Source organism: Anguilla rostrata, chromosome 1, assembly GCF_018555375.3.
Source record: "Anguilla rostrata isolate EN2019 chromosome 1, ASM1855537v3, whole genome shotgun sequence".
NCBI lineage: Eukaryota > Metazoa > Chordata > Actinopteri > Anguilliformes > Anguillidae > Anguilla > Anguilla rostrata.
The window spans coordinates 48538924-48564497 of NC_057933.1; the positions used below are offsets into that span (position 1 = coordinate 48538924).

The 25574-nt window shown below is 42.2% G+C and overlaps 1 protein-coding gene across 1 annotated transcript; it reads left to right on the forward strand.

The window, feature by feature from the left end:
• Positions 1–5505: 5505 nt before the first annotated feature.
• tbrg4 (transforming growth factor beta regulator 4) lies at positions 5506–24731 on the forward strand. The gene is made up of 11 exons (XM_064339528.1): positions 5506–5653; positions 6309–6804; positions 7864–8184; positions 9195–9369; positions 11031–11188; positions 12243–12353; positions 13356–13500; positions 15534–15779; positions 16108–16219; positions 18588–18702; positions 23245–24731. The coding sequence occupies exons 2-11, from the start codon at positions 6385–6387 to the stop codon at positions 23344–23346; spliced, it is 1905 nt and encodes a 634-aa protein (XP_064195598.1). The 5' UTR covers positions 5506–5653; positions 6309–6384; the 3' UTR covers positions 23347–24731.
• Positions 24732–25574: the final 843 nt, after the last annotated feature.

Consider the following 25574-nt stretch of genomic DNA (forward strand, 5'->3'; position numbering starts at 1 on the left):
GACGTGAGTCGCTGGCGGCCGCTCACCGAAAACATCCACTCAGATTTCCATGTCATTACCTTTATTGGGGAACTGAAAGCTCAGCGAGGTCCCGCATGCTCACAGCCAGGCTTTAGTCATCATGCAAATTCCTCCAGACCGAGCATGTTTTACAGTTTACAATCCCTGTGCTGGTTGTTAAAATTAATTTAGATGTCCGAGACCCAAATATTGTGGAAATTTTCATCGGGAAATTAGATGATATGCTTGACGCGTCGCTGTATGACTGTAGGTGAAGCTGTGTTAAACTGGCTTTCAACTGGGGAGACCAGGGAGATGAAGGATAGTGGCTTAGAGGAGTTTTAGTTGTCGTTTGGGGCCCCTGGGTCCCTGACAAGCGGCCACACCGTCTGGGATTAAGCGTGCGCCGGCTCGCTGGAGAAAGTGAGCAGGCCGCGTTCATTTGGGGCGGGATGACTGGCAGCCTCAGAAGACTCCGGGGCGCAGTGGGAGAATGTACAGACAGCTGGGGTGGAGGGGAGAGAGTCACATGATTAACTCCAGTGGGTAACTGTTCCCAACCAAGCCTGTGAGCAGTAACCAGGGTAGAGCGTGGAAAGAGACTGTGCAACTGAAACATACGTCCCACACAGTGCTACCACAGGGAGTTTGAGAGTGATGCTTAACTCCACACAGTGCCAGCACAGGCAGCTTGGGAGTGATACTTAACTCCACACAGTGCTAACACAGGCAGTTTGAGAGTGATGCTTAACTCCACACAGTGCTAACACAGGCAGTTTGAGAGTGATACTTAACTCCACACAGTACTTTCTCTTGTACATCAGAAAACATATTTAGTGCATTGGCAGACACATTGATTAATGCAATGTGTCCAGTAATGCATTGCCATGTTATTTATGACATGGCAAAATTCATCCACAGTTCGCTCGACTGCTGCAACGCTCTCCAGCCTGGCATTAGCTTGAAATCCCTCCACAAACTGCAAATGGTCCAAAACTCTGCTGCCTGTCTCCTCACCAACACAAAGTCCTGGAATCACATCACCCCCATTTCTCCGTGACCTCCACTGGCTCCCAATTAAACAAAGAATCGGCTATAAAATCCTCCTGCTAACCTTGAAAGCCCTACATAATCTGGCCCCATCCTACCTTTCTGAACTCCTCCATCCCCACCAACCTCCCTCGGTTCCTCAGGTCATCCACTGCAAATCTCCTCGCTGCCCCATCCAACCTCCGTAGATTTGGTGACAGAGCCCTCTCTCAAATAGCACCCAGACTCTGGAACTCACTTCCCCCATCTGTCCGAAACTCAGACTCAGTCATCCGTTCACCTCCTGTCTCACAACTCATGTATTCAAAACTGTATCATTAGATTCTTACACTCTCACACACCAATGCCTATCTTTCTCTCCTTGCCAACTTGCATCTCTCACTATCTTCCTTCATCGTATTTTACTGTTGTATTGTCTAATTGCTGTATTCGTAATTTCTGTTTTGTGTTATCTTGTTTTAATTTTGTATATTATAAAGTGTCTTTGGATTGAGGAAAAAGTGCTATTTATTATTATTATTAGTAGTAGTACTAGTAGTAGTAGTAGTAAAAAGCAGTGGCAACTTGTATATAAAGGCTAGTCATTTACATCATCTGGGTTAGTGGTGTCTGTAAAAAATATAGCTTTAAAAATAAATGATCTATTGTTTTACTTCCTGATTAATCATGTATTAGTGCAAATAAAATTGCAGTGCCAGAAAACTGCCATTTTGTCTTGTTTTAAGCTATACCTATTTCAGGTTTAGATAGTTTTGGTTTCACATAATTGTGTTGGTTGAACACACACAGATACAGATAGTGACATCTTTGCACATTTGTAACACTTTCTAATTTCATACTGACAAAACATAAATGGCCCACTCAATCTATAACTCCATGATGGGTCCATCTACAATCAGAGAGTTGGAATCAAGTTTCCAGGCGAGTGGCAATGAAAGGATAATAACAGTACTTTCTCTTGTACAACAGAACACATATTTAGTGCATTGCTGGACACATTGATTAATGCGTTTTTAAATCACATAGCTTCTAGTAGTTGAGTGGTTTAAGTTGAGCTCAGTAGCCAGAAGCCAACAGCACATCTTCAGACTGCTGCTCCACTTGCAATGTTCCCTCACTGTTGCCATGTTATTTATGACTAAATTAATCCCTAACTTTGTTGGGCAATAGTTTCTCAGTAAACTGCATGCATAGCGGGTAACATTAACTTTTTTTTTTATTTTCATCTTGACAATGCAAACATGGAGCTATTTTTTGCCAGCAGTTCTCAACTACAGTCAGGGTGTTCTTATGCACCATATTATTATGTTGCAATGTTGCATCTTTTGAGCACTGTTAAAAATGTTATCAGACCACCCTTGACTGCTTGTTTGACTATTAGTTATTAACTTACTAAACAATGTACAGTACTGCAACAATATGAGATGAGAGCCTGTCATTCTCCTGCTGAGGTTACTCCACTGGCTATTGGTCGCTGCCAGGATCAGGTTCAAAGTCCTGACCCTTGCCTACACTGCAGCCTACAGGACAGCCCCGCCTACTTACAGGACATGATTCAGTCCCCAGCTTAACCACTCCGCTCTGTTGCAGCAGGGTGACTTGCACTCCCTGCCATCTGGATGAATGGCACTCACTCGTTCCTACCACCCTAGCTCCCCAGTGGTGGAACGAACTCCCTGTTTCTCTACAAACCACTCAGTCATTGACCATTTTCCACCATGGTCTGAAGACACATCTCTTCAGCCCGTACCTGGAATAACTATCGCTACTCTGCAGGGCACTCCCAATCTAGAATCGCTCTTATTACTTGTATACTTTTAATTTGTTCCTGTAGCACTTTCGTGTTACACTTGTACCTCCATCCAGCACTTATATTGCGCTTGTATCATTACCTTTATGTTGTAGCTCGTTGCAATGCCTGGTAGTTCCATAACTTTCTAACCTAGCCTATGTTTACTGTGCGAACTGGACTTAATATGTTCATGGCTATGAATAACTGTCACATGATGAGTATTGTATCTTGTTGGACCTGTTTTGTAGTTGTTCCATTGATCGTCGGCATGCACTTATTGTACGTTGCTTTGGATAAAAGCGTCTGCCAAATAAATGCAATGTAATGTAATGCCTGTTTGGAAAATAAAGCTAGAGTAATGCATGTAATCATTCCAAGTAATGGTTTAATGTAAAATTAGCTAAATTTCAAATCTTTCAAGTTATACTGTATTAAACTTTTTCACACACACACACGCCTGCACACACACACACACACACGCACACACACACACATGCACACACACACAGATGCATAAAATCTTAGTGAGCTGATTTCAGTCATTCTTGAACATGCCAAACTATGATGTGCAAAAGCATTAACACTGAAAATGTGATGCCCGGCCAGTATTCCATCATGGAATAATGTTGGTGTAACGCCAATAAAGTAACTTAGCCCAAATATGAAAATTTGCTCAGAAAAAACTCAATTTTAACTGAGCTTACATATTGTTCTGATTTTGACATTTAGGCTCATTTTATTTTGTTTCATTTTCTGCTTCAAATCATGAAAGAAATCTGAACCACCAAGTTCAAATATTATTATTATTATTTATATTCTGCAATATTCAGGCTCAGACAAGGAATGTTACAAATGTTTATTTATACACTCCCAATAGATAACCCTCAAGTGTTTTTCGAATGAATGTGGAGATAATTTAATTTGAACACAAAGAAGCTGCAGGTCACTAAGGCTAATATTAAACATCGACTCTGGCCTCCACTGGAGACTTAATTACTTTAAAGGGATTAGTAATTTTATTGAACATCTTGGCCTTTTAAGCTATAAAGTTTTTTTTTTCTTTCATCTGCTAAAAGTCAAACACATATGAGAAATGTGCCCTTATTTTAAACTGAGAATTATTAGAAGCAATCAAGTATAATAAGTCTGTTTTAGTTTACATTGAAGGGTGGGTTTTGCAAATTAAAATTCTAAAATGGCTGTATTTACAATAGGAATGTGTAGGAATAACGTATTCTCTATATTTATCGCTAAACTTAAACTATAAAAATGATGAGTATTTGACATTGGTTTGCCAATTCTTATTACCACTACCTAATTAGCATAAATGTTTAAGCCTTTTTTAAAATAATTTTGTTCTGAATACAAGTCAAAATCAATGGTAGGGTTGAAGCATTTCATATAATTTGACAAAGGTATGGTCACTTTTAGGTCTGGTCATTTTCTATTATTTCAAAATGTTGAAATTGCTGAAATTGAGATCTTATAGCTTAAACATATGTGTGCTCGTCTTTCTTTTCAAGTCCATAATTTCAAAATAACATCTGTTCTACTATAGAACTAAACATAAATTTCTTATTCACGTATTCACCCTATTGCATACTGTACGACTTTAGAAATTGAAATGTTAGCATTTAGCTGCGCGTGGCATGAATTTGAGCGCATCAGTTTTTGTTTTTATTTCAATGCCGCCATCTTGTGGCTATAGAAAGTAACTGCATGAGTGGGCAGCCAAACTTGAAGTGGGTACATGCCACTCAAAAACAAGAGATAAATATATGCAGACAGGTAAATCAGCACATCCAGAATTTTAATTAGAACTTGGAGACATTATTTTAATTTGGTATGTACACATGGAATCGTCTCGATGTGCTATAAAGCATAACAAACAAAGGATGTCCCAGAATTCATCCAAGTCAGTGCACTGCGTATTATTCAGGTTCACAAAGGTGGGCTAAGCTCCACTGACCTCTAAAGCCCACAAACTGTAGATTGATTACAGCCAAATCCAACTAGCAAAGAATCACAAGTGACACATCCTGGGCTGGTATGAATATAATGCTATTCACTGCTTCAACTCTCAGTGACTCAGTGCCTTGAACAAAACCCAAACCCACCCAATCTCCCCACTCCATGCTGCATTAAACCACTGTCATATGCATCTCGCTAGGGTACGGATCATTGAGATTATGCTCATCGTGATATGAGTATGATATGAAAGAGAACAGAACACCCTGCCAGTTTGTTGCAATGGATATGAACCTATCAATCCAAAGTTTGCAGGTTAATGTGACAGGAGGGCACTACTGTTAATGTGAAGTGGCGTAATATTCAATGGCAGTTGTGGAAACCGAGGAAACGTGCAAATATGGGAAAAAAATCGCTAAAATATTCTACTTAGCAATGTGTAGCTACCAGCAAAAACATTTTATAAAAACGTTTCTGTCATTTACTGAGCATTGACAACATATTACATTATATGTTTTCTTGTTTATGAGCCTCTAAGTAGATTGACCGTTTTAATCGGGATTGATGTAGGTTGCATCTAGGCTAATACTATGATAATTAAATTACTGAATGACTTACTGTATTTACTAAGACCCCTGCCATATTTAAGATCCGTTTCAACGACCACGTACCAAGCATTAAAGGTAGAAAAACGTATCAAGAGTCTATCTACCTAGCTTGATGCGTGACCACGTGACCAGCGTGCAATAATGACGTAGATTTGAAGCGACTCCTGCTACCAGAACCTCCGTGTACCTCGCATGTGAATGTCGGCTGCATGTACTGCTGGAATAGCCTAATAGGGTGAGTTTGAATATTAACTTAAGTACCTTGCCCTTAAGGATAACTACCTACATATAACACAAGAAGTGTAATTATCTGTAAAAGCTGTCAACAGTCATTGACACATGGCTACATTTTTCCACGTTACACAAAAATGCTATGTCTATTGAGTGCTACCGACAAGGTCAGCATTCGCGCTTGACGATGATGGGTTCAGAGAATATCTTATAACGTTGATGGGTTCAGAGAATATCTTGTCACGTTAAATGGGAAATAGTAGGGTTGCTCAGTGTCTGCTGTCGACCAAATTAAAGATTTAGTGACTTTCTTGCCATTCTGCATACCGTTGATTAAAGATAGTCGTTTCTTGTTTCCGGGTGGAAGTTAACTTGCTAGCTAGATAATTGAGTTCGTTGAGAAACATCAGCTAGCTAGCCTCCACTTACCGACGTTACACGTATTGCATTATTCTATGAAGAATCGGTTAATATAATCGATTAATATAAGTACGCACTGTCAGGGATTGATATTTTAACTTGATATTTTAACGATGTAACGTTACAGATAACTACTACACATGTGATCTGATAGGTTCTGTGAAGGAATATGTCAAGACCATAGACCAGTGTAGCGCGGTTGTTTGTGGTGTCCTGAATGCCATACGTTTGTGCTTTAGTGTCCAGGTCCTGTGAGATGTTGGCGTTGGCTTTCAGCTTGTGAGATCAGTGCTACCTGCAGCCGCAACGTTCCAGATGACCACCAGACTCCTGGGCCGTTGGGCCCGCCTCCTGGCGACACGGTGCCCTATCGGTGCCTCTTCAGCAGCTGCCCACCTTTCTCCTCGGCTCGCCCCGGAGGAGTCAGCGCGTGTTCAGTCCTTGGGGCTGCAGCTGCATTCCCAGTGGCGGGCGATGTGTGAGGGCCACAGCCTGATCAAGGAGGACGATAAGGACCTGTCGGTGAAGCAAACGGAGTTAGAACAACTTGTTGGAAAGGCCGGCAGCCCTGAGGACGTCTTGCAGTTGTGGGCAGACAGGGGCGGCGGTGCCAACCAGGCTGCCATCGGCATCATCAGGCTGACAAAGCTCTCAGTGGAAAAGGGTGGCTTGGACTGCAAAGATCTTCTACATGATCACAGGCTGCTGGACATGCTGAGCAAGGTTTCCTCTGAGGTAAGGTGGACAACAGAGTAGTGCAGCAAAAATAATAATACTGTATTGAGATGACAGGTGATAGGTATGCTGACCCCTTCAGGTCGCCATACCTAATTGTAGTTTAATTGTAGTTTACATACAGCTGTCTTTATGTTTAAAACATTTGATTCTCAGGTGTGAGTCAATACATTTTACAAGCCTCATGTAAAACCTGTGTAAAACTGTGCTAGCTCTTTGAGTGTCTCTCCACTATAATAGGCTGAGCCTTGTAGTCCAGACATTACAAGTTCAGGCCTGCTTTGTATCATAATCCAACTATGACCCGGAGTCCCGAGTCAACAGGTGACTTTTCGCTACCAAGGGTAGGATAGGTTCTAGGCAGCCAGGGCTCTTGACATTACTTGATGCGTTAGTCCCTCTCAAGACAGGCAAAAGTCTGCTGGTTCTCATCAGTGAGGGATGTAGCCTACCTTTGTTCCGATTGGCACTCCCTTGGTACCTGTCTTGGAAGAAGTGGTCACTTGCTTTTGAGTGAATGAGTGTAGGCGCTTCAGCTCCACCGTTCCTTGTACGGCCTGCAGGTGGCGCAGTGGAGACCCGAGGGGCTCTGTTGCCAGTGCCAAATATAGGAAGAATAAATGAGGACACATTAAAACATTTAAATAATAGGATCTGTGCCAAATTTGTGGCTGCAGTTTGCGAAACATTTTTGAATGGTCCTTGGGTTAAAGAAAATCTGCTGTTTAAGGTGTGTGTGAATTATGTACACATGCTATGGTTGTGGATGGTGGGTGAGTCACGGTAAGCACTTGCTTTGTCCTTCAAGTGTAGGATTTGGGCCTTTTGCCCAGTTGATTGGATTGGCTCCTGCACTTGTTGCTGTGTGATTATGAAGGATGAACGGTTTTCTGAAACTCACATGCTCAGAAGGGGGCAGCAGATGAAGTCTGTGATAATTAAAACCATTGTTAAATGGGGTTTGCATGCTCCATACAGCAACTGTGGTATGCGTTTGCATCCACCTAGTCCTGATCCTTAATGCCTCCTGACACGGTCTCCACCCCCCGCCCCCAAAAGGTCGCAACGGTGTGGAACGGCAATCTGGTGTCCCTCCTGCGATCGCTGTCCCAGCTGGGCGTGGCCCCGGGGGCGGTGGTGATGCACACACTGCAGACGGAGGCCCTCTGGCGGGTGCGGCGCTTCACCTACAGGCAGCTGGCCTTCCTGGCAGACTGGGCCAGCTCCAGGCCTGGCTCGCAGGAGCAGGAGCTCCAGAACAACGTGCTGAAACAGCTGGAGCTGCGCTGGACGGAGCTGGCCGACGCCCGCACGGCCAGCGTGCTGATGGCCCGGGCAGGGCACCTCTCTCCCTCGCTGATGGACAAGCTGGAGGACAAGGTGAGGCCTACGAGCACCACAGGCCTGCCCGCTGAGGGGTTTATATGATGCCAAGCATGTGGCTGTCAGCTAAACGTTGGCTGACAGAAAGGGGGTGCATTGACAAATGGTAATCGGAAGATTTTGTCTTTCCTCATTTGTTGGTAAGTCATCGAGAACCCATGTTACCACAGTGAAGACGGTCGCACTAATAAGTGAGCACTCAACTGAAAAGAGTTGCAATTTCCAGTGATAAAATACAAAAAATTATTTCCAAGCTTCATGATTGCCTAATGGGATGAATATAAAATAGTCTACTTCTGATGGAACAGCATAATGAAAAGAAAAGAACAGTCGTTTGTTGTGCACAGCGAAATGCACGTTTTAGTGCATTTCTCAACACATGCATTTATTAATCAACGGTGCTGCAAGATGAGCTGGGTTGTCAGAAGTTGCCTTCATGTCCCCAAACTGCTGCTCACCTTTCAGTGTCACTGATGCATGTGTTTAGCGTCTGTAGTGGTTATTGTGGCTAGAGGTAGAAATAGCATTATACAGGCTGAGACTGTTTTAAAATGTATTAATGTTGAATGGTAGTATTTAATAAACTTTGCGATTAATTAATAATATAATTAATGATTAAATGTGTCAGTGTTAAAGTGCTTTGTGTAGGTTTTAACAGTTTTGAAAGCACACCATTCGCAATGGCCTAGTCTAGAAAACCTAGGCTAGAATTTTAGAATAGGCTGTGACCAGATATTTGGGAGGAGTGTAGTCCAGTTTGGGGAGATCACCTTATTTACTGTGTGCTTGGGAAAATTCAGTGTTATAAATTGACATGGCCCTGGAATAGCCCTGGCTAGTATTTTCAAATGAGATATTACCATGCTGACGTAGCAACTTCTTTGGCACAAATATGAATATATGACCATATGATCATTTGCCTACTTTCACGACCTGAGGTATATCTAATCAGTGCCTCTCTCTCTGTTTCTCTCTCTACCGTCCCCCACCCCCACCTCCACCCACAGGCTCTGGAGCTTGCAGAGAAGTTTAACGCGGAGGACATCCGAAGGGTGGCGCTGTCGCTGGCGTCCCAGGGCCGACGCTCGGTGCCCCTGCTGCGCGCGCTGTCCTACCACCTCCAGCAGAAGCCGTCCACGGAGCTGAACACGCCCCTGCTTTTGGACGTTGCTTTTGCCTGTGGTGAGGGCTCTTAGTAGATTAGTCTGTGACTCAGTAGATTGTTTTGTCTAGTACCATTTTAGACATAGAACAATATGTAAATATTTCTACTATAGATATTTTCTATATGGCAAAATGTAAACCGGGGAATCAACTGGCCATTGTAGAGGGGTAATAGGGCTTTAGTTTTCTTGTATAGTATAGTTTTTTTTCTAGAGAATGGGCTAGCCATTAGACTTTACACCTGCTTAGTTCAGAGGAGAATCTGCCACATTCAAGCATGCAACATTGTAGTGGTTAAGCAGTTTAGCCTGTAACTCTGAGTTTGCAGGTTTAAATCTCTGTTTGGCACAGTCCTTGTACCCTTGAGCTAGCCTTAGCCATTTACCTCCCTAAACGTCTATCTGTGTAAATGATTAGTATGTTTAAAAATTATTAGCCACACACGTTTCTGGATAAGGGTTTCTGCTTCGCAAAAGAATAATGTAGGATGATTTAATGTCCTTGAAATGCACCCAGAATTTCAATGCTAGTGCCGCTCGGGGACATCGGCTTTGAGTTCCTTCCTGAAAATTTCAAGGTTTCAAGTATAATACATGCTATGATAAGTGATATTTGAAGGTTAAAAAATAGTTTAAAGAAGGTGTGCCTTGATATCCATTTTTTGGATTTTCTTTATTCAACTCGCCAAAGTGTTTACTGTTATTTTAACTGGATGAGAAATGGTTCCTGAACACTGCAATTGAGCCCAAATGTGATGATTTATAGTTTGCGCCATGTGTGCCTGCACTACGGATCATCACATTTGGGAGCGAGTGCAATGTGGCGCCGTTTCTCCTCGTCATTGAGGTTATTTTTACCTTGCACCTGTAAGTGCGCTGCACACAGTCGTCATTACAGCAACTCTCTATGGGCTGGGATGCGTGGATCTTAACAGCCTCGACTCCTGGGCAAACACACCCAATGTTATCTCTCTGCTCGGTTCGGATATTACCGTGTAAGCTTTTGATAATGGCAATATTCTGCACATTGTAACGGCTCACATTAATATGGCCCTGCCAGAGATTATAATTTACAATCCTACGGCAGTTTAAAAAATAATAAGAAATACACAGTGTTTTGCATCCCTCCCTCTCTGAGATCAGTGATGAATGTATGATGGCTGCAGTTACACTAAGACTAAATGGGGAAAAAATGAATTGCGATGGCAGACACTTGAAAGATGCTTTTAGATGTTTAGCAGTTATGACACTCGGCTGTTTGTTTCAAGTCATTTGAGCATGTAAGATTGTGCGCTGCCCACCATTCGGTCTTTGATGATGAATACATAAGTGGCTCATTCTTAAAGCAACTGTCAGTATGATGATGAAGGCTATGCACACATGTCAGTTTGCTTAGCAACAGAAACAAATCAGGGTGAAACTCATTTTAAGTAAGAAGTTTTTTCCATTGTCATTTAAACGTATTATAAAATCCAATATCCAGTTCATTTTTGGAAGAGGTTTGCATACACATCAGTAACTGGATTGACTGATTTGGAAAGAAATTAGAATGAGCTTTGCGTTTCTGCAGTAGTATGTTAAAATGTGTGTAGCTGTAGTTCACATAGCAGGTTTAATTCTGGGTGTAGAGAGACTTACCCCCTGTCTGTCTTCTGTTCCATCCATCCTTCTGTTTGTCAGGAAAGCTAAACTTCAAGCAGACCCAGGTGTTTCAACGAATCGCAGCAGAGCTCCTGCCCAGAAAGGCGGAGCTTAGCTCCAGTGATGTCATGCGCTGCGCAAAGTCCTTCGCTTACCTCAAGTGGCTACACCTTCCCCTGTTCGAGTGCTTCACCGAGGTTTGTACCCTCTACTGTGTCCCCACACCCCTCCCCCATCTGTCCTCTGCAATACAATTTTACAGAATTGTTACCATTCATTTTTGAGTCAGTGTTCACAGACTCATATCCTAGAATCAGTCCAATTTTTTATCCGTCCATAGGAATAAAACTGAAGTTTGAGTCAAGTATATTCCGTTAAGTATTTTTTAAAATATAGGGTGTGCAAACTTGTCCAAATCAGCAATGTGTCTGTTTTTGGAGTAGTCTTCTGGGGAGGGTTCTGCTTGTATAATGTCAGGATTCTGCATATTGTTGACGCAGAAAAAACCTACCTACTTTTTCAGAGGCTTGCCTGAAAAGTCTTTTTACGCCATTGTAGATTTTGCAATGTGAGCAAATAAAACAGAAATCGCTCATGTGGTTTTTTATTATTAGTATTATTAGCCTGTGTGGCAAAAATGCATTTTGAACAGAACGCCAAAGCATTATTTGTAGTTTATTTCATCCTGCTTCTGTTACAAGTATCATAATAAAACTATGAGCAACATACTTGTATTTTACTATTATCCTGAGGCATATTGTGACAAAAAGGGATTTTTATCAGAATGCAAGTTAATTGGTGTTAAACACGGATTTAGGAATTTCCTGGTTCCAAAGACGCAATATTCTATGGGTTAGAGGGACCATCGAGTATTTATGTAGAGATATCTCAAGACATTCCATGTGGATTTATTGAATTGCTTTCAGAATGCATTCGACCCAAATCTTATTTCCTGTTTGTCTCACACTTGCTGACTCTTTACAATTTTTTTAAATGCCCTTAAGGCAAAAATCCAGTTTTCATACCTTTTTCTTGCATTGTAAATCAGACTAATTTGCCCCCACTGACTACTAGGATAAAAATTGGTGAGAGGACCAGCACTTTATGCATGTTGCATAAATTAAAGTTGTATGCTATTACCTTGAGCTGTTTTAATGTTTTAACGACTGCCAACACAACATGCCTTTAATATCTGTAATGGGGTTGTCACAGAAATATTGTTTACTGACGTCTGCTCTTGTGAACCCGCAGCACTATTTGGAGAATAGCCAGAAATACAGCACCATGCAGGTCTGCAGCCTGCTGCTGTCTCTCGCGCGACTCAACTTCCAGCCCAGCAAGGCCGAGGAGTTCTACGGCAAGGTGACTGTGGGGAGGCTTTGGGTGTGCCTGCTGAGAGAGGGGGGGCCGATCCTGGGGCATTCACACAGAGAGGCATATCGTTTGGAAGATGCAACGTCGTTCAAAAAGTTAAATCGACGCTTTCCTGCCGCGTCCACTTTCTGCCACAAGGGACCAACATTGCAATTATTCCACCAACCTTTGTGCAAAAATAATTGGACCTTGGGAGAAAAAAATAGATTATGAAAGAAATACATTGATTGTTAAGGCATAGCTGAGTTTGTGTTTTGTGAGGGAACAGTACATTCAGTCAGGTGCAAAGATTTAAAACAATTCCCAATGCACGTAAGGATATTTTGCTGACAGCACTAGATGTATGGGGGTGTTATTGTCTCAAAAATAAATAAATAAATACATTCTGCAGATCCACAAATAAATGCTGCTAATCAACGACAGAAGCCTTCAAACCTTGGTCCCAGTGAAACCTCTTCATTGTCTTTGTGAAGTTTTAGTTCACCAATGTGTCGTCAGCACTATAATGACACTAGCACTGTCTATGGTTATGTTTTAAAATGAGTGTTTGTGCAGGGCCTACAGTAAGCCACAAGCGATGCACAAATGTGAAACAGCTATGTTTTTTGTTGATTGACTATATTTATTTGTGAACCGGCTACTTTTATTTGTTGTGGATCAGTTGCTTTTAATTGTGGATCACCTGCCTTTATTTGTGGATCAGCTCCATTTATTTCTGGATAAACTGCATTTATTTGTGGATCAGTTACATTTATTTATTTTTTAGTCAGTAATACCCCCATCCTAGATGTCAATCAGGCGTATTAAGATTCTTGCTGGGTATTGGAGAGCAAGGGGGACAAAAAGAAAGTTCTAAATATACATATCTTAGTTGCTGGCGTCTGGTCTATCTGGCGTATTTCACCTCGTATTTAAAGGGTTTACCAAAGACTAAACCTACTGGAAATGGGTCTGCTGTTGGCTGATTTTGGCCAATGAAATTTTCCGCAGGTGCATGAGGCCCTGGAGGGAACTGTGAAGGACCTGGAGCCATACCTGCAGACGGACTTGGTCTGGTCTCTGTGCATTTTGCAGCAAGCAAAGCCCCAGTATCTGCAGTCTGTGCTGGACCCTATCTTCCACAGAAAACTGACAGGTAAGGGACCCAACATTATCCCCAGCTATATGTTGCCCATATTTGTTGTGAATGAGGTCGAGGTTCTTCTCTGCCCACATTTCTGTAGTTCTGGAGCCTGCTGGGACATGGTTTTGGGCCTCAGTTTCTTAGTTTTTTTGAGAATTCAGCTGTAAAAATATGAAACAATGTAGGCAAAGATAAGGAGGCATTTTAATATAAAGTAATGAGTGATTTCATTATGATTTCTTGTCATTTTGAGTCAAGAGGTATAGAGCACTCATTGTCATTTTTTGAGTTCTACTCTCTGTTTCTTTTGTACCCAACATAATGAAGACAGGAACAGCATAGATTTGGACAATGAGCTCTCACAGGAAGTTGATTAAGCTTGCAATCCCAGGTCCCACCAGAAGATGTCAGTGTTCACTGGGTCTTAAAGCAGTGTTTCTCAACCAATGTGCTGCAGCACACTGGTGTGCTATCAGGCGAGGTCAGATGTTGCTGTGTAAAAGAATAAATAAATCATATTTTACAAATTTTATTAAATTAATCCCAGTTGCAAATCCAAGATTATTGTCATTAAAACCTAGTTGGCTAAAAACACCAAATGGGTTTTTGTTTTGCCAGCTTTTCTTGATCATTTTGCAGTGTGTATGCATTGGTTACATTTTTTTAAAAATCGTATTGGTAACTACACCCTATTAGTTTTGGTAGGTAATTTAGCAAGGACAGCTACCTCACAAGAAAGTGGACCTACAGTATCTCCAAAGCGTAAATAGACTTAATTCCTCAAACGAAATACTTCAGCTGCTCCTCCTGACCCATCACCATCCCCTTCCTTCAGACACTGGACTCTTCCTGGAGCAAGGCTGGCGAGCAGTAGATTTACAATGACGGTTATTTGGCCTACAGGTTTAAATACACAGGGGGGCCATCTTGCCTTCTGTGGGGAGAAACTCTCAAACCACACCATGGATCCAAATAGCATCACATCACCAATTATCCCTTGCTTGCTAACAAGGAAGGTTATTTCATTCTTTTGAGAGGTCAAGTTCAAAAACGGGCACAAATGCAAAGGAGGATTGTGTCTAAAACAAAAAGTCACGCATACTCTCTGTGTCTGTGATGTTACCTTTGTGGTGTTATTTTTTCCCTGCTTAGTCATTTTTTCTTCCATATGTGTGTGAAAATTGCTACCCTGTCACATTTTGCTTCCTTCCCTACATTTTGTTTCTCAGAGATACTTGAAATGTCGGATTAGGTGGTAGCAGCTATCTCGCCTCCACTTTGATGTAAATGCTGTCACCTAGACAGATGATTTATGTTTTGGTTTTCAGATGTTGAAATGTATTTTTTTTTAAATGCCATTTTCATTGGCAAAAAGCATTCTATTCTCTCCATTGCCATGCCAGCATGCACACTGCTAACATTAGCTGCCTAGCTGGTTAATGTTACAAGTTAGTGAATTTGTAAATAAGCCTGGAATGTAGGATGTTTTATGTGGCATAATGCTGACAGTTCTGTTTCTGAATTTTGATGACTGCCTGTGTGGGTGTACAAATGCAGAAAATCCAGAGACAGGAATGATGAGCTCATAGACTAATTGTCATGGTCACAGTCATATTTGAAAAAATTGTGATAACAGGGTGTCAAAGAATTCCCATTATCTCATTACTCTGTCATTCACTGACATTAAACAATCTCGGTAAAAAGCTTGGCAGACTATGCCCTTCCTACGCACAATCACAAGTGTGTTTATAGACTGCTGCTGACACTTGTCTGAATCAGTTCAAACACCAGAGTGAAATAATTATATTTCCATGGTGTGTTTCGAATAGCAAAAATAGGAAAGGCCGTATTATATACTGGGTTACTGGGGAATACTGGAATATTTTTAATACTATGACTTTACCTGAGATTTGTTTGTATAAACAGGAAATTGGCAGCAGGAGACTTGTTTCTTGTGTCAATAGATATCCTCACTTATGTATAAAGTACCCAAAATGTACGCTAACATTTCTCTTTACGGCTCTTTCGTGCGCTGTTTGTTTCAGGTGGAAACCCCTCTCGTACAGAGAACTACCGGCTCAAACTGCTCCACATCGCTGCTACAGCACAGCTGGAGAACCTGTGTCCCTCCGAGGCCTCGGCTGTCCTTAGCCGGCCTGTTTCAGCCTTAACCCAGGAAAGCAGATCCACACCGCTCCAGACCAGCCTGAAGGAGGCGCTGCAGAGTCTGACGGAGAGCAGCGGAGGCACCTGCCGCGCTGGAGTCAACACAATATACGGGTGGACATTAGGTGGGGGCAAAGGAGATGTTTTAGGCTTACCTGTGAAGGTCAAAAGAGAATAGTATCAGGCTCTTGTGGACTACATTATAGCCATTTTTTTATGATGAGATGAACCAAGTTCAAATATATTTTTTACATTTTTTTTATATTAGAACTTTGAGGCTTGTTTTCGTGCCATTAAGAGAAATTAATTTACTTAACTTGAGTTTTTGCTGTTTTTGAGTCCTAGTGTAAAACTTGTATTTATGCACCTCTTGATTTGTGCACATTTTGTGGCAAACATGCTTTCATGAAAACAAGCAAAACATTTATTGGATTTTCCCTTGTTCCTTGTCAGATGGGGAGCTGGTTGTGGACTCAGACAACAAGCCGATGGACCTGCTGGCCATAGAAGCTCCTCACCTCTGTGTGGGTGGAGGGGGCTCCCCGCTGCCCCAGGGGGCCCGAAGGTGAGGCCCCACCTGCAGTGTCTCTCAAAGTATCAGATCAGGAGTGGAAATACCAGCAGATTTCTGAGAATTGCCACCAAAAAAATCTTACTAACCGAACTGCAGTCGTATCGAACAATTACTTTCTGAATATTGCTGAAAATGTACATTTGTTTGAAAATGGCATCAAGTGGTAGGACTTGTCTAGAGCCAAAGTATTTCAGGTAAGGTATTTGGCCCAGGACGGCTCCCAATACGTGGCTGTTTGAGCTGTCCCTGGTGTTAGAATGGACTCCCTGTTGGGCTGAGCGGAAGCTGCCTGTAGCTGGGGCGCTCACCTTTTTCTAGTGAAACCAGGCCTGGCTCAAACTACAGTGCATTTATTTCCACCCTTTCAAAAGGCTGGCTGCGGTTGTTATTGTGATAAAACCAGACCTCCTAGATTCAGACACACTTCATGGCAAATGCAGTTAATTCAAATAAGGCTATCATTTCTGTCAGGTTCAATCAAACCAATATGTCCGTAAGGATCAGCCTTCTGCTAATAGGGAGGGAAAATCCAAACAAGCACGAAACCGTCCAGACCCACGGCGCACCTGTACAAAGTGTCATGAGTAAAACTTGACTAACAATATATAGCTAGCTAGCTATGGCATGTCCACATCTCTGTAACGTGATTTGTTGTCCTGCGTGTTTCCATACATCTGTATCGGTGGTACGCGCTAACTAGGTTAAGTAAAGTAAGCAAAACGCTAACGTTAGGGTTAGCTAAAGTTAGGCGATAGATCTGTGCTTAAAAATCTCGTGCCGTTCGAGGTGGTGATTTTGGGAGATGCACCTGCGCGTGCGTCCTACTAAACGAAGCACCACCTGCGCATGTGTCCCACCAAACGTCCCTCTCAGGTCGTCCGTGAGTGAGTGAGTGACCACAATTTGCCACGCATAGCCCACGGCTGCAGGCAAAAATGTCAGCAATGATATGTGGTGCCCAGGCACAAGGTTTAAAGGGTAAGTGAACTGAGTTTCATTCAAACAATCTGTTTACCTGTCTCCAACTTACCAACATCCACTGTTTTACTAATGTTGATGGCATACAACCTACGCAATGAAAAAAAGTTGAAAGAAATTAAATATTTTAGAGAGTGGATGTTGAAAATATCATAGTGATAAAAACAATATAGTTGTTTCTTACTTTTTTATATAATGCTTGGGTCATACAGTATGGTATGCTGGTAATTATTCTATGTAAAAATAATAGGGACAGACCATGATAAATCAAAACGTTTTCCACAATGAAGATATATCAACTGCAGACAAAGAATTTGCTATGAAACATGTAATGGGTTGGAGTATTCCACACAATTAATTATTAGTTTAAGTATTTTGTGGTAATCTGTATTATGATGACTTTCATGATGATTAGTGAGTATAGCATAGCATAAATTCATACCAAGTGTATGATTTAGCTTGCACCTGGTTAAAATGGTTATCATTCAGTAAGTGTTGCCTGAAGAAAACCACATAAGGCAACACATATTGCTGCCATAGGAAACTGTACCATGCTGATTAAAAGCTGCTTTTGCCGTCAATTGCCTGTTGAATGTCTGTGGAGTGCTTCTGGCTCACGCATTCTGTCATGCTAAGGGCTGCATGACCATAAACAGATGGCATATTAATCACCACATACAGAGTGCTCATATCATATTATATTGCATTAAGTAAAAACAAGCTGTTGAAGTCAATGACCTGGGACCAGCAGTTACTTAAGTGCTATATATAATGACATATAATGGTAGAAAAGTGTCACCCAAGCAAGCATATTTCACACAAAATGGCTGGTTTGTTTTCTCCGGCCTGACCAGTTAGATGCAAATCATGGTGTCAATGACTCAGTGCTGACTCAGAACTCATTTTCATTTTTCATTGGCTAAGAAGTAGGGGTTCACAATATGCCCATCTGTTTTGAAGATGTTTGGATGATAACTGTGGCTTTTCCTGTTTTAGCAAGTGAGCCATCATACCCCAAGTAAGTTTTCAGAAAACTTCATTAAATAATCGCCATGATTTGCATGAATACACGTAACATGGCTGAAATTGTACTGGTGAGGTGGCAATATGAAATCATCATATCACCCCCTGTTCTGTTGCTGTATCTCAATATGGTGAGAGAATCAGCCTAAAATACTGTGCCAGAGTAATCCAGGTTTGATTGAATTGTATATGCCCACTTGCTGACTGTGCGTTTGAATCCCACCCAGAGTCTTAAATGTCTGCGGTATGCCTCTCCATGTGTTACTCACTGTCATGTTGCTTGTCTGATGCCGATTAAAAAGAAGTAAACAAACAAAAAAAAGCACCTCATTGGTCTGAATGTGTGATGTGTCTGCAGGGTTGCGTTCCTGGCTGGAGAATTCCCAAACTACAATTCCAGAAGTAAGGACCTGCTGGGGCGCTTCGCAATGCAGAGACGCCACATGCAGCTGGCCGGCTTCCTTACTGTGGAGGTGAGGAAGTGTTCGATGAGCGGTTTTACCTTGCAAGAGTTTTTGACTTGGTGTGTGGTTTTTAGGTCCATGTACATTTTCACTGAGGTTCTTCATATTCATAAGTTTGCACAAGATTACCGAGAGGTCAGATAAGAGCCCATTCCTCATGACACATATGGATACGTGTCCCAGCCCTTTTTTTGCATGTGCAAGCTTGGCTTGTTTTCACAAACCACACCGGAGTCATAGAGAACCAATCTACTGTATATTCAGTGGCTACTTTATTAGGTCCATTCTCAGCGCAAATAGCCCGCTCCTCCTAACAGCTAATCAGTCAGTATATAAAGCACGGTACGATTGTTGGTGCCAAGAGTGGTGGCTCCAGCATCACAGAAACTGCTGCCCTACTGTGGCCCTACCCGGTAGGTGGGAGTACTTGATAAAGTGGCCACTGAGTGTATGTCAGTTTCAGTCACACTGTACTGCCCGGTCCGAATCACGCTTTCATTTAATCCTTCTTCTCATGCGCTCATTCCCACTCGCCCCCTTCTGTGGCGGTTGCTTAAGCTCTCCACCCACTCCCAGCAGCCCTGCCTGCCTGTGTCGGGGCGTCTGAGAGCTGCCGTGATTATCCCCGACACCCCGGGATAATCCCCCGCCAAGCCGCTTTCCCGCCAGAGCCGGGATCAGCCCGGGTGCCCTGGCTGATGACAGGGCAGCATTTCTCGAGAGGAGACTGCACCAGAGCCTATGACACGCTCCAAAATGGTTGGTTTGTGGAGGCTGCCATATTTTGGGAACCCACCCATTTTTTTTATCCGCAAGGGTGCTGTTCAGGGGAAGACTACATGCAGTATGCAGTGAGCAAGGTGTCATGGAAACACTCCAGATGGGCTGTGAAGGGGCCTCATCTAAGTTTTGAAATCCATTCACATGACTTCCCCTCCCTAAGCAGGAAGTCATCCAGGATCATCCCATTCCTGGTCCCAGTGCCATTCCAGTTACTTGTGGTGATGCTGGAGTAGTAATCTGGTGCACATTTTCGTAGACTTCCATCACACCCTTGTGTTTTTCGCTGAGTGCATAACCAGGCTCATTAACCCTGAGGTGCGGGTTTATTTGCATTCATTCCATTTTTGACAGTGAAATTTTCAATCAATCTTCAATTCAATTTATTGTCATTACACCATTCCAGTATAACAAAAAGTCTTGTTCGCCAGTCTGTCTGGTGCAACATAACAATCTGGTTGCACAATAGATCATGTGAAAGTGTTAAAACCCATGGTTCTATCTCTATAAACTATTTTACAATGCCAATGTTATAGTGACAATGCTTCCTTATTGTGTCACGTGGAAGCAAAACAGGTTCACAAAGCAGGTTACATTCTATGCATTTTGAAAGTCCACTGATGACACGGTAAAGCTGCAAGGGTCCTGCAAACAATATTCATCATAAGTTTTAGTCCAACAAACTTGCTAACTCAGAGAAACATCAATAGAATGTCCATTGTTTACTTCTTCACTAGCAATTCTTCTAAGAAATTATCATTGTTCATTTCGCCGTAGCATACATGCCGACAGTATTGTGTAAATAATAAATGTTTCTATCTCCGGTTTATATATACTCTCTGGAACAAGATGGGCCCACCTACAAGGGTTCTCTGACCAGTACTGGTCAATCAGTGCCTCAGTATAGCCAATGGGACCTGCTGTGTGCAGGCAATGACTTAACAAGGAGAGCCTCACTTCTTCATAGTACACAGTTAGCCAATGGGAAGCAATTGTAGTGACGACTGAAATTGCATTTATAATGCTGTCAATGTTGTTAGGCTTACATAAAATGAGACACATTTGTTTCTCCGGTGTGAACAAACCATAAGTGCATTCAGTGCGCATACTGAGAACATTATGCACCGGCGAAAACGCTCTTGAGACTTTATACCTAATAATGTTGTTTTAGAGATTTTATTGTGGATATGTCATTTTCAGGCCTGTGTTAATAAAAGGGGGTGCTACAGAGGGGGTTAACTAGGTACTGTCCCAGCTCTCGGCTGAAGCAGGGCTTTGCAGAGCGTGTACTGTGTATCCCAGCATGCCTTATCAATATGCAAGCACATTTATAGAAAGAGACAGGAAGAGCTGCTCACACAAGGTGCATGGGAAGTGTGAGACTGTCAATCTCTCTCCCCACCGGACCAAATTAACCACGGGGTAATTGGATTTTAAGTTTCTCCTATAATTGGCACTTGCATCATCTCGCTGAGCCCTCTGAAATGTATTTCAGACCTTCAAATATTACCATGAGCAGCTCTCTCTCTCTCTCTCTCCCTTTCTCCCTCTATCACTCTTGGGAGACTGGTTTGTGCCCAAGGCCTGCTTGACATGCTGTTCAAAAGTCTGCCAATGCAGTGTATGGCAATGCATTTCTCCCAGTTTGGCTGCACAATTGGCAGTTCTGGGAGGGTGCAGGGTTTTGTGGTCCCTGGCATGCTCTCAAACTGGCCCCGGGCCTGGTCTGGTAGAGGGCCCAGTCTGTCCATCACATAAGTAGTGGAGCTTTGAGGCACTCCTCAGAATGAAAGCTGTAACACGTAGCATCTAGGTCAGTCCTGTAAGCTTGACGTCCCTGGCAGGCTTACAGGAATAACAGCACTGGTGGCTTTGGGCAGCAGGTAAATGGCAACCTTGCCTTTACCCATCTGGATGTTTTTTTGACTAGCCTGGATTCAGTTACGATTGGTCTTTTGCAAAACAAAAGCTCTGTTTTGTAACAAGGGATTGCCTTGTATTAATTTACATGTGACCAGCCCAGTAAATGTACACTCTAAAAAGTTCACCGCTCTACTCAAAAATATTAAGATAACCATTTCCATTGAGGTTTTGAGGAATTTTGAGTATTATTAGGTAAATGCTATGAGCTTATAATTGTTAGACTAACATAGCTAGTTTCATTACAACCAGTGAGGGTTTCCTTCATAAATGGAAATCTTAATAACATTTTTAATTGGTCAACTGTGTAGGTTTGTAACACACTACAAGTTTGTCTGAAGTTTGTAACAATGTATATCCACCTAATGAACTCTGTAAGGACCAGGCAGGAATTGAACTCCTGTCTACCTGGGTGAGAGGTGGCTGTGCTATCCACTGAACTTAAGGTGAATTCATCAAGGCCCAAATTAAATTCCTGCTTTGGTACACAGTACACTAAAATTGAAGCCACAATTTGCAAACGATTTGAGTATAAAAGTAACTTTAAAAAGTTTACTTGATGATTCAACTTAATCACACTGATGAGTTAGCCATAGTAGAGGCAGTGAATTATTTTTTGAGTGTAGACAGGTTATGGGTAAAGTATTGGTTAACTCTTTTTAGTACCCTTTTTGCATCTTATAAGTGTTACTTATGGGAGATACCTGGACATGAGAGAAGTGGTAAAACTAGTGCTTTTCTCTACATGGTCACATGTATACGTTACATGTAAGGATCAATGTATGTTTTAAGGCTTGACATCTAGGCTATGACATACATTGATGTTTCTCATGCCCTGTTGTCCAATAGAATAGGATTATTACTGACGTCACATTTTCGTGGGTTCCAGCACAGGGAGATTAAATGGCCAATCACCAGGCTAAGCAGGCTTTAAAAAGTCAACAATGCAGGTACAGGCAGTCCCCTGGTTAAGAACGTCCGACTTACGGACAACTCGTACTCACGAACGGACCGGCATAAAGCCTATTATATTAAAAATTAGAGTTAAATACAATGGCTCGTAATAACAAACGCACGCACTACTTTGTGACGCTCATGAAAACATTGCGCGGCTTATATATAGTATATGTAGTAAAATGTATACTATATACTAAGACAAACATTTGACTAACTGGCGCTCAATAAGACCTGTATGTACCTGTTCTGACTTACCTACAAATTCGACCTAAAGACAGACTTAGGAACGGATCTCGTTCGTAACCTGGGGACATGGTGCCTGTACAAGGTGCAAGAGTGGAGTGGGACACGGTCCTTATTTTAAGGGCAAGCTGTTAAAGAGATAAGTGGACAACTTCTGTGCATCAAGAAGAAAGGAAAGCATTCATGCAGTTTAAAAAAGGAGGAGAAGGAAAGATCGCATGACTGCATCTATATTGAATCAGGCTTTGTTTTGGCAGGTGAATATAACCATGTCATGAATTGCATGTTCAGGTATCAGAGACTGCAGTGCACATATGCAGACGTAGCAGATAGCATAAGCAGGGCTTCCCAAACTTTCAGAGCCCATGACCCCTTAGAGTACCAGAACATTTCTGTGACAGTTCATTAATATAGTAATGTAGAATACTTCTCAAGAGTACTTCTTGAAATAAATACCAGTGCGGAATTTGTTGGGAAAGAAGTAAAATACTGAAATATCCACAGGAACAATAAAATGGTGGAAAGAAGGTGCAGTCTGCTCAAAGGGACGAAACACAGTCCGAAGTATTGGGGAGAGTGAAGATGGAGAGTGAAGTTGGATGAAATTGGTAAAAATGTTCACACTTGTTTTGTTTTGTTTGTCCTCTTCAGGTGCCCTACTTCGAGTGGCAAGAGCTGAAAAGCGACTGGCAGCGGGTGGCGTACCTGAAGGATAAATTGGGGAAGGCCGTGGCTGAGGAAATGGCTAAATAACCCACAAGCCGCAGCTTGTTCACCTCCATAGGGGAAAACAACGAAACCATACTACACATTAACAGAATGCTGCCCGTCAGTTTTTTTTTTAAATACACAAGCAAGCCAGGACTTTCCCTTCCAATACTTTTTCTGAGAGAGCACCCGGGTCACTGGTTGCCCAGGCAACGCTTGGGGGTCTTCCCTGTTACCATGGAGATAGCTGTAAAAGCATTCCTGCTTCTGCAGACTGGAGGGCGGGGAGAATAGAACAAGCCCAAATGGTGGGAGAGATGATATGCTTTCTGAACCCTCTAAAACATTTGTTTGGTGCGCTGAGTGAGAGGCGGGGGTCCAATTTGCAGCTACACCCAATAACCACTTTTCAATCTCATCCTTGGCTCCTGATTTCAACTACACATGAGAAATATAGAGATTTTAACATGAATCGTCGCAATACGCAATTTATTGCACTATATATTCTGAGTGAATTGGTATGCCCAGAAACATGTGTCTGATTTCTCTGTCTGTTTTTAGATCAATATGTAATTCTACACCCTATCTTCCCAACTAGGAGACGGTAGAGTCTGTTATCTTGGCTGTTGCTCATGTGCAGTTTTTTCGAGACTGCAATGAGGGCCTCTGTAGACCTGGTAGTATCACTTCTATTAAAGTCCACATTAGCAAACACCTATTGGGCAAATTGTTACAAAAACGTTCTGTAATGATTTATATGACCTTATCCTCAGCCAAAATATAGTTTTGTCAGCCGTTCTCATGTTATGTAATATTGTACTCTGGAAAGACTTGGGTGGACTACAGTGAGGACATATTATTGCAGAATAAGATGGATCTTGCTGTACAGGCAAGATATTCATGCTAATACGATAAATTTCAAATAATTAACAAACAGTTTTGAAACAGGAAACCATACGTGTCCTGTGCTGTTGCTGGGCTTGTGTACAGACCAGCTTAAATCCTTGCTGTTGGACGGCATTCGGAGCAGCCTGGCTTTAAGCTAAATTTCAAAGATGAGCTCCGTGCAAGCCTCCTGTCTGGTTCCTTGGTCCGTACGTCTCTCTTCCCAAAGCCGCACGTCTGGGCCAGTCTCGGCAAGTCCTCCCGAAGGTGCAAGAGTGCGAAAATCGTCATGGTGGCGCTTCATCAAAGGGATCCCATAACTGTAAACAGAATATTAATTTATTTTTTGGCACTGCCATCTCTATTGCTCCCTGACAGGCTCTTGCTGGCCCGGGGCTCTCCAACATGTTTGTGTACCAGAGGGCAGCAGAAAGAAATGGAGTGATGAGTGTTGCACTGCGTGATTGTGTGTTTGGTGATGCTGGAATCAATGATTGGCTTATAACTGTGGAATATGGTCGGTAATAAATAATGCTTGTTTTTGATGTCTGCGGCCGTTTTTGTGGGATGAAAATGGATGGGCTAGTGTGACATGGGTTTTTGTTTGTACATAATACAATTTTACTGCTATGAGGTCATTTTAAAATGGCAGTAGTTCTTCTCCAGGACTTAAAAGAAAATGATATTAATAAATGTGCCATTACATACACAGAGCCGTAAATAATACATAAAAACAGCAGAAAGGGTTTTAAATAATAATAATAATAAAATAGAAGATGTTTTATCGTTACAGGCATATGCATATAAAATAGATGTACTTTTTAGCCCATTTCAGGCTGTCAAAAGCAACAGTGTAATGTATGCAAGAGCAGGGCAGCCAAAATGGATGAGCTGGAATGTAACTGTGTATAAAATCAATACTGTTAAATCAGATTATCTATACCTGTATGTATATCCATTTGAAATGCCTTTTTGGTTTTACCGGAAAACAATTGCAGTAAGTATGACATGGGACAGTAGGGCACAGAGGGTTTTCACCACTCACTTGTCCATCTTGCAGTCATAACACCTTTGGCTGCTCTGTTCTTTTTATTTTAGTGGACACGTAGGCACCTCGTCAGACCAGTGTCCCTGGGGACTGTTCAGGTGCCGAATTCAAGGCCACTCGGGCTGCTTTCATCTCGGGCCATCTGTGTCGAGCACTAGGCCAGGGGTCTGCAACCCTGGTCCTGGAGAGCCACAAGCTCTGCTAGTTTTTTGTTTTCACTTCTAAAATCAGCACCCAGTTCAGACCAAAGTGAAGTGAGTTTACTGTGTAATTAACTGCTTTATTTGATCGAGTATGTGCAAAGTGACAACCAAAACCAGCAGATCCTGTGGCTCTCTGG